Here is an 18,100-nt window from a genome sequence, read left to right on the forward strand (position 1 = left end):
ATAAGCTTTTGTCGCAAGTGTTATGTTTGGGGAATCATTAACTACATGCTACATCAATATGTGCCATATGTAACAACATGAAGTATTATGTGGAATGAAAAGATGTGATTTTAAGCTTATATTTTGTGTTGTTGGAAATTGACAAGTAAAGTATAATGTTGGATAAGAATATGAAATGAATGCAATATTAGAATGTGCGAATGTACTAATGAAATGGTAACCATGATGACATCAAAGTGTAGGACCATGTCAAGGTGGGCAAAAATAGAAGGCTAACGGAAAGGAAATGAGGAAGCATGCACGAAACGGGCACTCGAGGTAAGTGAACCTCGATTCACTTCTTAGTAAATATAATGAATTTTGATGCTTATGCATATGGCGTATCTCATAAGATGTTGTAATAATCATGAGTACTAAGTTAAGTATTATTTAGTACGACGAAGGTTGTTAATTAAGTAGAAAGCAAATTGGTAGAATTAAACGGGTCGAATAAATGTGCATAGGTAATGTAGTGATTTGTATTTAGTAAAGATTAAGGACCCGGGGTAAGGGTTTTTAGTCAAATATGTAAGGAAACATTTTACGGATAATTAGAAACAAGTTTCAACTGTTTCGGATGTAAACTTGTCAAGATATGCGAGTTTTAAATAAATAAAATGGAAGTTAAGCTGGGCACTACCGTAGCTTACGGTAGCTACGGTAGGTTCTGGAGTCTTTATGGCCACCGTAAGCCAGTAGTATCTCACCATAAAGATTTTATGGCCACCGTAAGCTACGGTAGCCACTGTAGCTTACGGTGGAGCTGTCGCGCCCCGCGAAGTAGTAAGCCAAGGCTTACGCGGCCCGCGAGGGACCGTGCTGCTGCTATTTTGTTGGATTTTTGATGTTCTAAGCATGGGACTTGATTAAAAGGGTTATCCAAGGACTCATAACTTACGTTAGGGTTGGTTTTGAATAAAAGTGACGAAAAAGGTCGTCGGTTAGTGCAAGAATGGTTTTGCTTTTGTGTTAGTATAGGAAATTCTATAAATAAATATGATTAGGAATCTAGTAGGCACATAAGTCGATTTGTATATCGCCTATATTATGTATGTTGTGAATAGGCCATATTTGGCATAAGTGTACGAGTATGTAGTGGTAAGCATGAGTTCGTGTGTATATATATTTATGAATGATTGTTTGTACATGGGTAGGGACGTAGGCATGCATGAAGGTACGTTTGTCCATAAGTATATTTGATAATAGGTGTGTAAGAGTGAATGTACGTATGTATGAATGTACGATGCTCGAGATATACGTATGAACGTTATCAAGGCGTCCGAGTGTTTATGATTACTAATGATGTGTTATGAGTTTGGAATGTAATACAGGTATGAAATTGTCGAGTGCATGAAGATTTGAAACCGGATTTGGAATAAGAATATTTAAGGAAGTGCTTGGACGATTCCACGTTTACTTCATAGAATGCTTTATGAACTTCTAATAAATTGTTTAATGATGTGTGATGTGTTAATGACTAATGGTTAAGTTGTACATGGTGTTCACAGGTATCGCCCGGGTTTCCTCTACCACTAGCGAAGTGAAGCAGACATAGATCGAGTCCAGAGCAAGGGTTGTACGGGAAGGATCGGTCACATAGTTTGACTAATATAGGTCTTGAAGCAATAGTATAATGGAACGTGGCAAATCCCTTTAATGAATGTATGAAATTTCGTATTTGAACCTCCGTGTAAGTATTATGTCTATTAAAGAACGAAAATTTTGGGCTCATATTTTCCGTTGTGTCGTATTTAAGTTTTTGCAAGTTGGTCTTACAGGGAATTGTTCATAATACGAACGGGTCATTCCCGAATTTTGTTAAATAATAAGTATGATAATATTACTTTTTTGGATTAGGAAATCTGGGCGTTACAGACACTAATAAAGCAACCAGTGCAAGTCAATCTCAGAAAAGTCCTGATACCAGTAACAACCGCAGTTTCAGACAATCTTCTTCAGTTAATCAAGGCCAGGGCAGCAATCAGAATCAGGGCTCTTATGTTGGAAAGAAGCCACAGTGCAACAAGTGTGGCTATCATCACCATGGGCAGTGCGTCCGAACTTGTCGTAGGTGCGAGAAGGTGGGCCATGAGGCCAAAGACTGTAGAGCCCCTCAACCAAAGCAGCAGCAACAGCAGAGTCAGCAGCACCAGCGACAGCAAAGGCAACAACCTCAGCAGAATCAGGGTTTTAAGAAAGGGTGTTTCCAGTGCGGGGACGAGGGCCACATCAAGCGGGATTGCCCTCAGCTGAATCAGAATGCCAATAACAACAACAATGCTGGGAACAATAACAACAGGAACAACAACAATAGGGGCAACGGAGGAAATGGTGCACACGGGAGGGTGTTCACTAATGGAGCTGGGGAAGCTAGAAATGATGGCAATGTAGTGACTGGTACGTTTTCGATAAACAATATGATTGCTTCTGTTTTATTCGACTCTGGTGCTGATCGGAGTTACATATCCTTGGGGTTTAGTAGTCGTTTTGGGTTGAGTCCTACACCTCTTGTCACTAAACACATAGTAGAGATAGCTGACGGTAAAACAATAGAAACTTCACATGTTCTCATTGGGTGCAAACTCGATCTCATGGGTCAAGTGTTCGACATTGACCTACTCCCTGTTACTCTTGGAAGTTTTGATGTGGTCATTGGCATGGATTGGTTGTCCAAGCATCAGGCGGAAATTCTCTGCAAGGAGAAAATCGTGCGTATTCCTCTCCCTAGTGGAGAATCTTTATTGGTTCAGGGTCATCATAGTGGTGCTATGGTTGGTATTATCTCGGCAATGAAGGCTCAGAAATGTTTACGTAAGGGCTACCCTGCTCTTTTAGCTCTTGTTTCTGACTCGCAGTCTGATGAGAGAAGGATCGAGGACCTTCCAGTGGTTCGTGAATTTCCCGATGTATTTCCTGAAGAACTCCCTGGTTTACCTCCACATTGTCAGGTGGAATTTCGGATCGACCTCGCGCCAGGAGCAGCCCCGATTGCTCGTGCTCCTTATCGTCTTGCGCCAGGAGAGTTACAGGAGTTGTCGAATCAACTCCAAGAGCTGTTGGATAGGGGTTTTATCCGACCTTGCTCTTCGCCTTGGGGAGCCCCAGTACTATTTGTGAAGAAGAAGGATGGGTCCTTTCAGATGTGCATAGATTATCGTGAGCTTAACAAGGTGACAATCAAGAATCGCTACCCTTTACCGCGCATTGACGACTTGTTCGACCAGCTACAAGGGTCAAGTTTTTATTCCAAGATCGACTTAAGGTCGGGTTATCATCAGGTACGAGTCTGCGAGGAGGATGTACCCAGAATGGCATTTCGAACGCGGTATGGCCACTACGAGTTTTTAGTTATGCCGTTCGGAATGACTAACGCACCAGCGGTCTTCATGGATCTTATGAACCGCGTGTGCAAACCGTATCTCGACGACTTTGTTATTGTTTTCATCGACGACATCTTGATCTACTCCAAGAGCGAGGAGGACCATGAGCGACATCTACATCTTATCTTGGAGCTCCTGAGGAAGGAGCAGCTTTACGCGAAGTTTTCTAAGTGTGATTTCTGGATTCGAGAAGTACACTTTCTTGGGCGTATTGTTAACGAAAAGGGGATACATGTGGATCCTGCTAAGATCGATACTATTAGGAATTGGGCGGCACCAAAGAATCCTTCGGAGGTGCGACAATTTCTTGGTCTTGCAGGGTACTATCGTCGGTTTATCCAGGATTTCTCAAAAATCACTCAACCTTTTACCTCCTTGACGTAGAAGAACGTAGTTTATTCTTGGGGAACGAAGCAGGAGGATGCTTTCCAACTTTTGAAGCAAAAATTGTGCAGTGCACCGATTTTATCTCTACCAGAGGGTACCGAGGATTTTGTGGTTTATTGTGATGCTTCTATTCAGGGCCTCGGTTGCGTGTTGATGCAGCGCAACAAAGTGATAGTATATGCTTCTCGACAGTTGAAGGTGCACGAGAAAAATTATACGACTCATGACTTGGAGTTAGGAGCTGTGGTTTTCGCGTTGAAGATCTGGAGGCATTATCTGTACGGTACCAAATGCACCATCTACACCGATCATAGAAGCCTTCAGCATATCTTCGACCAGAAAGAATTGAACATGCGGCAACGGCGTTGGATAGAGCTTTTGAACGATTATGAGTGTGCCATCAAGTACCATCCGGGCAAAGCAAATGTTGTGACCGACGCCCTCAGTCGAAAGGATACTGCACCTAAACGTGTGCGAGCATTACAACTCACCATTCAATCTAGTCTTCCTTCCCAGATACGAGATGCTCAGCTAGAAGCGCTGAAACCAGAAAACGTCAGGTCCGAAGCTCTACGCGGCTCAAGGCAACGGTTAGAACAAAAGGGAGACGGCGCCTACTACGTAACCGGGCACATCTGGGTCCCACTCTATGGCAATTTACGAGAACTTGTAATGGAGGAAACACATAAGTCTCGCTACTCAGTACATCCTGGTTCGGATAAGATGTAGCACGACTTGAAGACTACGTATTGGTGGCCTAGCATGAAAGCTCACATAGCAACTTACGTTAGCAAATGTTTAACTTGTGCTAAAGTCAAAGCGGAGCATCAGAAGCCCTCGGGTCTACTTCAGCAGCCAGAGATACCCACGTGGAAGTGGGAGCAGATCGCCATGGATTTCGTTACAGGGTTACCGAGGACTCAGGCTGGAAACGATAATATTTGGGTGATTGTTGATCGTCTCACGAAGTCAGCGCATTTTCTGGCAATCAAGGAAACCGATAAATTTTCACAGCTGGCAGCAGTTTATCTTAAGGAGGTTGTTTCTAGGCATGGGGTGCCAACTTCTATCATTTCAGATCGAGATCCACGTTTCACTTCTGAATTGTGGCAGTCAATGCATAAATCGTTCGATTCACAACTCGATATGAGTACTGCTTATCACCCACAGACGGATGGTCAGAGCGAGCGCACCATTCAGACACTTGAAGACATGCTGCGGGCATGTGTTATTGATTTTGGCAAGGGTTGGGAGAAGCACCTGCCGTTGATAGAGTTCTCCTACAACAACAGTTACCACACTAGTATTCAGGCAGCTCCGTTCGAAGCATTGTATGGGCAGAAATGCCGTTCTCCTCTCTGTTGGGCCGAGGTGGGTGATAGCCAGATCACAGGTCCTGAGCTTGTTCTTGAAACGTCAGAAATGATTGTTCAGATCAGGAATTGTATGGTAGCGGCACGTGATCGTCAGAAAAGCTACGCTGACAAGCGTAGGAAACCGTTAGAGTTTTCAGTGGGTGACCGTGTTATGTTGAAAGTGTCACCGTGGAAGGGTGTTGTACGCTTCGGGAAGCGTGGCAAGCTTAATCCGCGTTGCGTCGGGCCTTTTAGAATTCTGGAGCGGATAGGTAAAGTCGCGTACAAGCTTGAGTTGCCTGCGGAGTTGGGTAATGTTCATGATGTCTTTCATGTCTCATAGTTGAAGAAGTGTTTGTCTGATGAAACACTGATTGTGCCGTTTCAAGAGTTGAAGATCGATGACAAGTTGCAGTTTGTTGAAGAACCTATAGAGATCATGGATCGGGAAGTCAAGGTGCGTAAACATAGTCGTATTCCGATCATGAGAGTTCGTTGGAACTCAAGACGTGGACCGGAGTTCACGTGGGAACGCGAGGATCAAATGAAGCTCAAGTATCCACATTTATTCCCAAAGAACAAGTCCAAGCCTGGTGAACCTAAGACTAACGCGACTAGTGAATTGCGGGACGAAATTCCCAATCAAGTTGGGGATGATGTGGCACCTGAGCAAAATCCGCAACAATCTTGGTTCCTCACTTCACCCCCTTGTGTTACTTGTGAAATTTCGGGACGAAATTTCTTTCAAGTTGGGGATGATGTGACAATCCGAACTTTCAGGTTAGTGTCATTTTGGTTTCCTTCTCATTATTTTTCTTTCCTCCGTTTACGCTTGTGTTAAACTTGTTAAACGTCATATTCTATGCTAAACATAAAAGAAATTGGACTGGGTGCTTGTACCTTTGGGCCGCGTAGGATGGGTCACCTACATATTCCCTCCTGTTACGCCATGACTTCGGCTCACACACAAACACACAATTGGGCCTCACAGGCTTTAACTATAACAGAAACGATCACGACGTGGTAATGGGCCGGTTGGTGTGATACTTTCCTTGTGGGCCGGTTACTTTAGAATGGTAGGCTTGATGTTTGAAATTTACTACATAACAAGACCCCATCCCTTTTTGATTGTGCGATGGTTTAATGTATTGGGCTTGAGCCCATTTTGATGAGAGCATGAATCGCCCAAACCCTTGTATATATACTGTTATGTATTAATCGTTATTTCATAAGATAAAGTTCTAAACAAAGAAAATAAACCCTAACCTCTCATACCTCCTGCGCACGGCAATCTTGAACAACCGGTTAGTAATATTCACTTGTTAATATTCATGTTGTGTGATTATTTGTTAAATAGATGTTTAAGTCTTGGCCTGAATATTGATATGATAATGACTGATATGATGGAATGAGTTGTAATAATCAGATTGTTGTTCTAGGATTCCTATGAGTCAATGTAATTAATGTGATCATATGTTAGTCTTGCATTCAGTATTGATATTTCATGTTGTGCCTAGTTGTACGGTTGCTGCTGATGATGTTATCTAATAATAATAATAATTGCTAAACATGAATTCAAAGTTGGTGGCCCATGTGAAGTTAAGTCAAGTAGTCTTACCATGTGCCATAATGATGAGATGGGACAGAATTGTAGGTAGGCTGATGAATTTTGGAGTGTCATGAAAGTTTGACCATGTGACCCTATCAATGGTGGCGCACATATATAGGGCCCCTCTCGCATGCTTTCTTTTGTACAACCACTAATTGAAATATGTATGACAAATATAGGCACCAACTAATTGAGAGAATAAGAAACTAGGATTCTTTTTGTTCTATTGTATATTGAGATGTTGCTACTGTTGATATTTGGGCCAAACATAATGTGATGGACTTCATCTAGTTAAGGTTGTTCGTCGTTTGGACCGATAAATGGTTGGGCCGGAGGGTAACAGTGGGCTACTACAATGAAATAAACTAGTGAAATTATAAGATTAAGCTGGGCCGGTTGTGATAACATACGGCAACACAGTAGGGTCCGGCCTGTTACCCACTCACATAATTGGGCCGGGAGGAAGTTAGGGGTAACCAATGGACTGTTGACTGATGGGCCTTACGTGGGTGATAATCGGGCTTGAAGTGTGTATTAGTGAATTGTGTATTCATGTAGTATGTATGAGTGATTACATGTTAAGCGAATTTTCGGTGACTCTTGAGGAATGAATAAACTGTCATGTTTTGAATTACGTGTGTGCGTTACATGTACCGTGAATGTGTTTTATGTGATCGATGAATAAATGAATTACTTGAGTATAAAAAGAAACTGTGGTTCCTATGCACGTAAAATTGACTAATATCGGTAACTCCTTTAGGGCGTACTTGATTAACTGGTAGGTTCGTAGAAAATCTTACCGAGCAAAACTAAGGTGAGTTCACTGCTCTTTTTCCAAGCATGCATCCCGGGGAGGGATATCGGGTAACGTTCCGGGGAGGAACACTTGTTTATTGGGATGTTTGTTATTTTACTCAGTTTCTATCACATAAGACCCCTTACATCTACCGACAGTTGCCGAGGAGGCAACGAGGTTATTAGTTGATAGCGCTATTAGGTTTGGTACCCTCACACCGTACCAGGGAGGACGGGCGTGAACTAATTTCCTTAAAGCATGACCAATGTTTTGATAGAGACATTGGGGTTGGGCAAACACATCTTGTAGCCATTTCGGTAATCGAGTTAATAACAACATCAAATCAAATTGTTAAACTATTTTATACATGTATCTGGTAAACTAAACTCGGTAACCAAACTTTGAACTCACCAGCGTTGTTTGACACACTTGTTTGCATGCTTGTAGGTCGTTAGCTGTTTTGCATTAGAACTTGCTATCTGGAGTAGCTGGAGTCTCATGGGTCGACTGGAGGAATTTATGTTACTGATTTGTTGACACCATATATTGGTTTTAAACTATTTAACTTCGTTTAGTTTTGCTTCCGCTGAATACTTTGGTTTTCTTTTGAACGTGGACGTTGTTTTATTAATAATCAAGAACTTTATTTTAGAAACATGTATGGGTTCAATGTAATTAGTGGCTCATTGCTGGTACGTCACACGCCTATCAGGGACACTCCCTAGGTGGTATTTTGGGGGTGTGACAATGGCTATAGGATTAACATTCCGCATAGGGATTTTGGTCCTAACACAAAGAAGACACGGCCAAATTGTACAATGAGAGCAATTTTTTGCTTATAGGATTCAGGATAGGGACAACAAGTTCTCTTTAATCCTTAATGCCAGGAGGTTGTTTCAGTAGTTTTTAGTCGACGCATACACAACGATCGAAAGTGAGAGGCTAAACTACATACGGTTTCAGCAAACAAAATTAAGATGTGAATCGTTTAACAGTCTTAAAAAAGTTCAAGAAAGTGGCCAGAGTGATTTGTCTCATACAAGAAAACCTGTTATATTACCGTCATCATTTACCGGTGGATCTCGCTTTATGATGCAAAACTACCTGGATGCTATGGCTTTATGTAGGACGTATGGGTATCCCGATTTCTTTATAACAATTACATGTAATCCGAAATGGCCCGAAATGGTAAGGTTTATTGGTGACTCATCAATTAAGCCAGAAGACAGACCTGACATTCTTTGTCGATTGTTTAAGATGAAACTTGATGCATTAATAAAAGACATGATGGAAAAAAAGATTTTTGGTGATATTAATGCAGGTATGTGATTAGTATTTATTTACACCCAATTTCACTTTATACATCTGCTAAAGTCATACATACATTTTTTGTTAGTACTTTATGCTAATCATTTTTTTTCTGTAGTTGTTTATACTGTCGAGTTTCAAAAACGTGGTTTGCCACATGCGCATATACGCTTATTTATGAAAGCTGATCATAAGCTTCCTACTGTTGAACACATCGATCCCTTTATCTCAGCTGAGATTCCTGATAAGAATGAAGATCCTGAATTGTATTCTATTGTGAGTGACTTTATGATTCATGGTCCTTGTGGACACGCTAATTTGAAATGTCCATGCATGGTAGGCAACCGTTGTTCTAAAAAATTTCCAAAGAGGTTTATGGAAGCTACTTCCATTGATTCAGATGGATTTCCCGTTTATAGAAGAAGAGATTCGGGTCACACAGTTGTGAAGAAAGGTGTTACATTGGACAACAGGAGCGTCGTTCCATATAACAAAAAGCTTCTTAAAAGATATCAGGCGCACATCAATGTCGAGTGGTGCAATCAGGCTGGTTCAATTAAGTATTTGTTTAAATACATTAATAAAGGACCAGACAGAGCGACTGTTGCTGTTGTTGATTCAGATAAAGGAAGTGAAGAGGAGATCCCAGACGGGTGGTCCGTAGGACAACCCTTAAAAGGTCTAAATGTACGCACATTCCATGCTTTATTCAGTTAATTGCTTGAACTTGGTAACCACTCTATGTTTGATTATGCAGGTGCTAAAGTGCTTAAGATGCGGGATTTATAATGCTTGAATGGATGTGGGAAGATGGCATCGTTAAGAGGTGAAGAAATCAAGCTGTGCTGAAGAAATAAGAAGACAAGTACACTGGTTACGGCCCCAACCTTTGCATCAAAAGTTCTGCCGTAAAACAGGAGAGGCTTGCCGTAAAGAACCATTCAGAGCCGTAACCTATGGCCCCCAGCCGTAGGTTACGGCGCCTTATGTTGACCTTGGAGTTGCTGACCGCCGTAACCTACGGCTGAGGGCCGTAGGTTACGGCACCGACTGATCCCATTGTGTAACTTATGCATTAAAATCACTTTTGATGAGGGTTTTTATGACCAATCATGCTAGTTTCGGTTACTACTTGCTAGGGAACGAAAATGGAAGTATATTAGACACTTGGGGACATGAAGAACATGATCTTTTATCTATCTTTTATCTAGTTTTTGTTGCTTGTGATCTTGTTGAACATTAAAACTTTTGTCATGATGTTTGTTCAAGCCATGAGTGGCTAAATACTTTGTGCTCATCTTTGGTGGAAGGTTTTGTAAGACTTTATGCTTTAATTCTCTATTTCTAGAATAACAATCTCTTTTTTGTTTGAATTGTTTGTTATGGTGCACGATTGATTGTTAGTAAAGTATTGATTCTTATGTTAAACTAATTAGAAACCATACGTTCTTGGTGCCGTTGGCAATCGAGATATCATGGGTATAGTTAGGCTTGGGTAAGGGTTGATTGATCATCGGGTAACAGCCTCACGTTCTAGAAATCTGAGTACTTAGTTCCCTTTCATCACTGCAATTGATCATACATGAACTATGTCTATGTAGTTCTTTCTACTTGAATGTTAGCATAAATGTCAAAGCAAAACCGAAAACTGAAGATGATCATTTGTCTCTAATTTGTTTACAACCGAAACTTGTCTTTTACAATTTAATTAGTTAATTATAGTTTTAAAACCAATCCAATCAAATCAACTCTTGAATTTTATTTTCTTACAATTAGTCTAATTCAGTTAATCTAGATAAATTCTCAAATAACACATATTCCACAAACTCCCTGTGTTCGATACCCACTTACCGCTATCTACTTAGTAGTAATTGGATTAAATTTGATTGTGACCATGACATCACGTCAAATTTTGGCGCCGCTGCTGGGGAGTAGTGCGCAATGTGTGTTATCTTTGATGTATTAGTTAAAAAAAATAAAATTAAAAAATTAAAAAAAATCCCAAAAAGATTTTCTTTGATGTTCGTGATTTACACTTGGTAGTTGAGTGGTGTTGTGCAGGATGACAGTGCATTACACAGATTTCAGCTTCTCTACGTGTAGACTGTGCGGGGGTCCACGTCATCCGTGTATCGGTTGCCATGAGGCCCACTACAGGAGGGCACATGGAAAACCGGTGTCTTATGTTTCACAACTTCCACCTCCATCATACGTTGATGATTATGAATCAGAAATGGAGGATGATTATTACTCGGATGGATATGATCGGGACGAGGATGTTTACTATGAGACAAGGACGGGTAGTCTATGTTTTTGTTGCGGTCGCGATCACACTTATGATTATGATGTGTGCACGGTGTATTCAGAAAACCCAAAGTATTGGAATAAAAAATGATGGATGCGCGCATCTTAAGACCGTATCAGGGATATCGACAATATCATCCCAAAGAGTATTCTGAGCCCGAAGGTGTTTATACTTATCAGACCGAGGAGGAGAAAGAGCTTGCTATATTAGAAGTGACTTTGTCTAAACTCGAGCAATATTTAGCAACACCCAACCTGTCCGATGAAGATCGAATCAGCTGTTTAGTTTCTAAGTGTCATAATTTAAAAATGAAGATAGAGATAGAACAACGCCTCTCACCATTACCTGATGATATTAGAGATTATTCTCACATGAAGGAGGAGGTTGTGGAGGATAACACCACACCAATGAGTCCTTTATCTGATGAAGAGTCACTGGTGGATCAGATGGTGTGTACAGATGATGAGGCAGAACAGTCTGAGGAGATGAATATGTGTACCGAACCTCTTCCCATATCAATCATTCAAAATAACAAGTGTGGGGAAGAGGGTTCGAGGAAGAAGATGAGAAGGGTGAAACCACAAGACGTCAGGGTATACATCATGAAGTGGATTAGTGAAACCCGCAGGTGCAGTCTTAACATGCCAATTATACTGACAAATCTATGGAGATGGTATGTAAATTTCCGGGCATTCGTTAGAAATGTTTTGGGTAAGTGTGCATTGAGACCACCATAACACATATCAGGTATGGTCTGGCTGAAGACCTTTAAACTTAGCGCTCTCGGGAGGCAACCCGAGGTTGTAGAGTATTGTATTCGTGTTTTGTATTTTGTTTTGTTTTGTTTTGGTGTTGTGTTTGTGTTTTTGCAGGTTACTATGTATCAATCCTCGCGGATGCAATGATTCAAGTGTGGGGATGTTTGGCAACATCCCCGTTGAGATATCAGCGAATCCAAGAGATGTTTATGTTCCTGTCCGATTACTACAGCTGCATCATTACCAACACTACTGATTTACATATCAGGTCGTGTCTTTTTCTCATTGTGTGCACCTTTATATATATTCATGTTTTTGTTCATGGTTGGGCGGATGGGTGGTGTTTTGATGTGTTTAGTTTATGGGTTGTGAAGGATTGGTGGTGTTCCTAATAATTAGAATAAAAAAGAAATAAAAAAATAAAAAGAAATTTGGGATTTGAGAGTATTAGCGAAAGCTAATGTTGTTGGTTAAAAGCGATCTTTTCCTCAAAACCATACATTGGGACAATGTATCCCAAGTGTGGGGATGATGGGGGGGGGATTTTTGAGAATTTTAAAAAATTTTGTGAAGCCAAGTGAAAATTGTCAAAATTTGAAAACTTGATATTGTTCCACTTGACACACCAACACCCATTTCTAGTCCTTTATTGGTGAGAGTTTGAGCCACATATGATTATCAATGATGCTTTCTTTGTTTTGAGTGGCGGTGTGTTTATTGTGTTAATAGAACTTGTGTAAGTAAATGTTGTTAAATCCTAGAGTTAGCATGCTTGTGAAAATGATAGGAGACTTTTAGGTAGCTTCGTCTAGATGTGTGAGAGTGCGGGATTAGTGGGTTGGACCTAATACTTTACATATATGAGCTTGGTATTGTGAGGGGTGGGGGTTTGGTCCTTAGAAAGCCTTGAGCCTTAAACCATTCGGTTGTGACCCAAGCCTACTTCCTACATAAATTTTACCTATTGAGATGACCCGGTTTAGGAGATTTAGTTTGTAGTGTTGATGTTCTTGTATAGTTTATTAAAGTTGATCTTAAAAAAAAGAGAGAAAAATATAAAAAGAAGAATTTAGTTGTTAGTTTGTGAAAAGTTGATGATGTTTGTATATAGTGGTGTTGCTTTGTTAGTAGTGAAAATAAAACCGGGTCAAATCAATTAGCTCCTTCATGTGTATTCCACCATTCCCTATCTTTGCATTTAGCCCCGTTACAACCCATAAGTCCCTTTGATTCATAAGCATGCTAGATATTTGTTAGGAGGAAACTTGATTCTTATACAAGCTTATTGTCGCACACACACACACACACGTATTGAGTGATTTAGCATAACATGCTAATTTATCTTGTCACCGAGAGTTCTTGTGAGGGGTGTGCCTTGTGGAATGATTGAAAGTTAGTAAAAGGACGACACTTTAGCTTGGTTTACATGATTGATTGCTTGAGGGTTGAAAATAGTTTGTGAATGAGTTGCTTGGGACAAGCAACAGGTAAGTGTGGGGATGTGACGGGTGGTCCGTAGGACAACCCTTAAAAGGTCTAAATGTACGCACATTCCATGCTTTATTCAGTTAATTGCTTGAACTTGGTAACCACTCTATGTTTGATTATGCAGGTGCTAAAGTGCTTAAGATGCGGGACTTATGATGCTTGAATGGATGTGGGAAGATGGCATCATTAAGAGGTGAAGAAATCAAGCTGTGGTGAAGAAATAAGAAGACAAGTACACTCAGCGCCGTAACCTACGGCTGAGGGCCGTAGGTTACGGCCCCAACCTTTGCATCAAAAGTTCTGCCGTAAAACAGGAGAGGCTTGCCGTAAAGAACCATTCAGAGCCGTAACCTACGGCCCCCAGCCGTAGGTTACGGCGCCTTATGTTGACCTTGGAGTTGCTGACTGCCGTAACCTATGGCTGAGGGCCGTAGGTTACGGCACCGACTGATCCCATTGTGTAACTTATGCATTAAAATCACTTTTGATGAGGGTTTTTATGACCAATCATGCTAGTTTCGGTTACTACTTGCTAGGGAACGAAAATGGGAGTATATTAGACACTAAGGGGCATGAAGAACATGATCTTTTATCTATCTTTTATCTAGTTTTTGTTGCTTGTGATCTTGTTGAACATTAAAACTTTTGTCATGATGTTTGTTCAAGCCATGAGTGGCTAAATACTTTGTGCTCATCTTTGGTGGAAGGTTTTGTAAGACTTTATGCTTTAATTCTCTATTTCTAGAATAACAATCTCTTTTTTGTTTGAATTGTTTGTTATGGTGCACGATTGATTGTTAGTAAAGTATTGATTCTTATGTTAAACTAATTAGAAACCATACGTTCTTGGTGCCGTTGGCAATCGAGATATCATGGGTATAGTTAGGCTTGGGTAAGGGTTGATTGATCATCGGGTAACAACCTCACGTTCTAGGAATCTGAGCACTTAGTTCCCTTTCGTCACTGCAATTGATCATACATGAACTATGTCTATGTAGTTCTTTCTAGTTGAATGTTAGCATAAATGTCAAAGCAAAACCGGAAACTGAAGATGATCATTTGTCTCTAATTTGTTTACAACCGAAACTTGTCTTTTACAATTTAATTAGTTAATTATAGTTTTAAAACCAATCCAATCAAATCAACTCTTGGATTTTATTTTCTTGCAATTAGTCTAATTTAGTTAATCTAGATAAATTCTCAAATAACACATCTTTCACAAACTCCATGTGTTCGATACCCATTTACCGCTATCTACTTAGTAGTAATTGGATTAAATTTGATTGTGACCACGACATCACGTCAATCCCCAAAGATGAAATTAAAGAATATTATGATGCTAGATATGTTTCCGCATGCGAAGCAAACTGGAGAATATTTGCCAATGAGGTTCATTATAGGTATCCGTCTGTTATGAGATTACCTTTTCATCTTCCAGACCAACAAAATGTTGTATTCAGTGGTGAAGATGATATCGAAGATGTCCTAAACAAACCACAAGTAAATTCCTCAATTTTCTAGGATGGATGAACATGAACAACAACGATTCTGAACCTGAAGCAAGGGAACTTACTTATGTTGAGTTTCCAGGAAAATATGTCTGGAAGTTAAAGGATCGGTGTTGGCAGCCGCGTAAAACTCATGTTCCGGTTGGGAGAATTTATTTTGTGTCTCCTTCTCTGGGTGAGGCTTATTTCCTAAGAATTCTTCTAACTAAGGTTAGAGGACCACGATCCTTTGAAGAAATCCGAACCTATGATGGTGTTGTGTATCCTACCTTTAGAGATGCGTGTTATGCACGTGGGCTGTTAGACGATGACAATGAATATATTGAGTGTATTAAAGAAGCCAGTTTCACAGGAAATGGTAATTATCTGCGTTGTTTATTTGGTACACTACTATTGTCTAATATGCTATCAATACCTGAAGTTGTTTGGGATAAGACGTGGGAGTTTTTGTCCGAAGACATTTTATACAATATGCGGAAGGATACTGACATTAGAGGTACTTTTTAATCTGCTGATATTTTTTGTGACACAAAATTTATTTCATCATTAATGATTTATACTTATATCAACAAAGTTATACGTTATATTAAATATATTCTATTTTGTTTGTAGGATTGGTTGTTTCAGACGAACGTATAAAGAATATAACGTTGTCAAAAATTGAAAAATATCTTCTTCGTAATGGTTCAAGTTTGCGCAGATTCTCACCAATGCCTGTTCCTGACGATGAGTCTGTAATACACGAGAGCAACCGTCTAATAAACGAGGAGCTTTCTTGGGACACTGATCAACTTAGTGCTGAGTTCAATAATCTTCACAGCTCTTTAAATGATGATCAAAGAGCAGTGTTTAACGAGATTTATGGATGTTGTTCGAAGTGGGAATGGTGGTGTTTTTTTTTTTGTGTACGGTTACGGTGGTACAAGTAAGACCTTTTTGTGGAAAACATTAGCTGCTTGCATTAGATGTAATGGACATATTGTTATTAATGTTGCTTCAAGTGGTATTGCATCATTGTTGTTGTCACGAGGTCGTACGGCTCATTCACGATTTCATATTTCAATTAATCTTAATGAAGATTCGGTTTGCCATATTAAACCGAATACTGAAATCGCTAATCTTCTAAACGAAGCCAAGTTGATTATTTGGGATGAAGCGCCAATGGTACACAAACATGCTTTCGAGGCTCTTGACCGTACATTGAAGGATGTTTTGAGTGTTGGTGATTCACGAAATTCTGAAATTCCATTTGGTGGAAAGGTTATTGTCTTTGGTGGTGACTTTAGACAAATCCTACCGGTTGTTCAAAATGGAAGCAGGCAAGACATCGTACACGCCTCTTTATGTTCATCCTACATTTGGTCGAGTTGCAAGGTGTTAAAATTGACAAGGAACATGCGTTTATCTGTTGGAGCCGGTAGCTCAAACATACAGGAGATACACGAGTTTGCTAAATGGCTTCTTGAAGTTGGCGAAGGCAATGTTGGTGATGGTAACGATGGCGAGGCAACTATAGAAATACCAAACGATCTTTTAATAACTGATTCAACTGATCCAATTCAAAGTTTGATTGACTTTGTATATCCTTCAGTTCTTGACCATTTTAAAGATCGAGACTACGTTTCTGAGAGAGCCATACTCGCGCCTAAGAATGAAGTTGTTCATGGTATCAATGATCGTTTGCTTGCATTGTTTCCCAGTGAAGAAGTAGAGTATCTTAGCTCGGATAGTATATGCCCGACTGAGGAAATCAATGATCCATTACACCAAGATTTAAATAATCCTGAGGTTTTAAAGTGAAGGTTTCAGGATTACCAAATCATAGATTGGTATTAAAGTTGGGTGTTCCAGTGATGCTTTTGAGGAATATTGATCAGCAAAACGGTTTATGTAATGGTACGCGTCTTCAAATTACACGTCTTGGTAAACGTGTTATCGAGGTTGAGATATTATCGGGAGGTAATGTTGGTTTAAGAACTTACATTCCAAGAATTAACATGATACCGTCTGACAAGAAAATACCCTTCAAGTTTCAACGGAGGCAGTTTCCAATAATCGTATGCTTTGCGATGACTATTAACAAAAGTCAAGGACAATCTCTATCAAGAGTCGGTCTTTACTTGAGAGACCCTGTATTTTCACATGGCCAATTGTATGTTGCGTTATCGAGAGTGAAGACTAAAGATGGCGTCAAGCTTTTAATATTTGACAAGGATGGGAGGCCGACAAATAAAACGACGAACGTAGTTTACAAAGAGATCTTTGGGAATTTGTAGGCTAACATTTTGAATTATTTTAGAACTTCAAAGTATTTTTTTATATTATTAATCAATCTTCATTATTCATAATTCAATATTCATTTCTTAATATATATATATTTATTTTTGCTACATAAAAAGATTTCCAACCCGTGAGTATTCACGGGTGATAACCTAGTTTAACATATATATTTAAAGGTCGAATATTAAGGTAAAGATTTTAAAATAAGAAATGTTGATAGTAGCTAAATGAAATTATTTCCTCTTATTGTTTCTTAGCTATTTATTATTCTTTATTAATATTTACTTTATGAATATTTCATTTATTTACTATTTCTTTTTCCAATGTTTCTACTTTTTTTCTTATTATGTCATAGTTGAGGATTAAATGTAGCTTCTTTGGTAAGTTTCTTAATCTCTCTCTCTCATCAATCATTCGCACTACCGTTTCAACCAGGATTAGAGAAGGCTTCTATTGTACGCTTCATTATACTCTCTCTCTCTATATTTCTCAATCATCGTTCCTCTCCTCAAACAAAACCCTAATCTGCCTCCAGGATCTCAATCTGTCTCTTCCGGATCTCAGTCAACAATCGACGGTAATGTCCGAATCGTTGATCTTCTTTTTTTTATGTTTGAGTTTGAATGGTTTGCCCTAATCGGTTTTGTTATGTATTGATTAATGTTATTTGAAGATCGATATCAGATTTCCAGAGCATATTCAAAGACCATCCAAATCAAAGGTATCAAAATCTTATTCTTGATGTTTTACTTTAGATCTTCTTTGTAAAATTTTGATTCGAAACAATCAGTGTGTTTCATCGATTAGGTTAAACTTAAATGATATTATTTTATGATAGCCGAATCTTCTCCACTTCTCTCATCCCAATCATTGTTGCAAATGCTCAA

The 18,100-nt window shown here is 39.6% G+C and overlaps 2 protein-coding genes across 2 annotated transcripts; both read left to right on the forward strand.

Moving 5' to 3' along the window:
• Positions 1-14,957: 14,957 nt before the first annotated feature.
• LOC110914573 lies at positions 14,958-16,733 on the forward strand. The gene is made up of 3 exons (XM_022159363.1): positions 14,958-15,429; positions 15,546-15,800; positions 15,886-16,733. Exons 1-3 carry the CDS (start codon positions 14,958-14,960, stop codon positions 16,731-16,733), a joined length of 1,575 nt encoding a protein of 524 aa, XP_022015055.1.
• A 53-nt stretch (positions 16,734-16,786) lies between these two features.
• LOC110914574 (ATP-dependent DNA helicase RRM3-like) lies at positions 16,787-17,209 on the forward strand. Its single transcript, XM_022159364.1, has one exon. The coding sequence runs from the start codon at positions 16,787-16,789 to the stop codon at positions 17,207-17,209; it is 423 nt and encodes a 140-aa protein (XP_022015056.1).
• The last annotated feature ends 891 nt before the right edge of the window (positions 17,210-18,100 follow it).

The sequence above is a fragment of the Helianthus annuus genome, chromosome 15, assembly GCF_002127325.2.
Source record: "Helianthus annuus cultivar XRQ/B chromosome 15, HanXRQr2.0-SUNRISE, whole genome shotgun sequence".
Classification (NCBI taxonomy): Eukaryota; Viridiplantae; Streptophyta; class Magnoliopsida; order Asterales; family Asteraceae; genus Helianthus; species Helianthus annuus.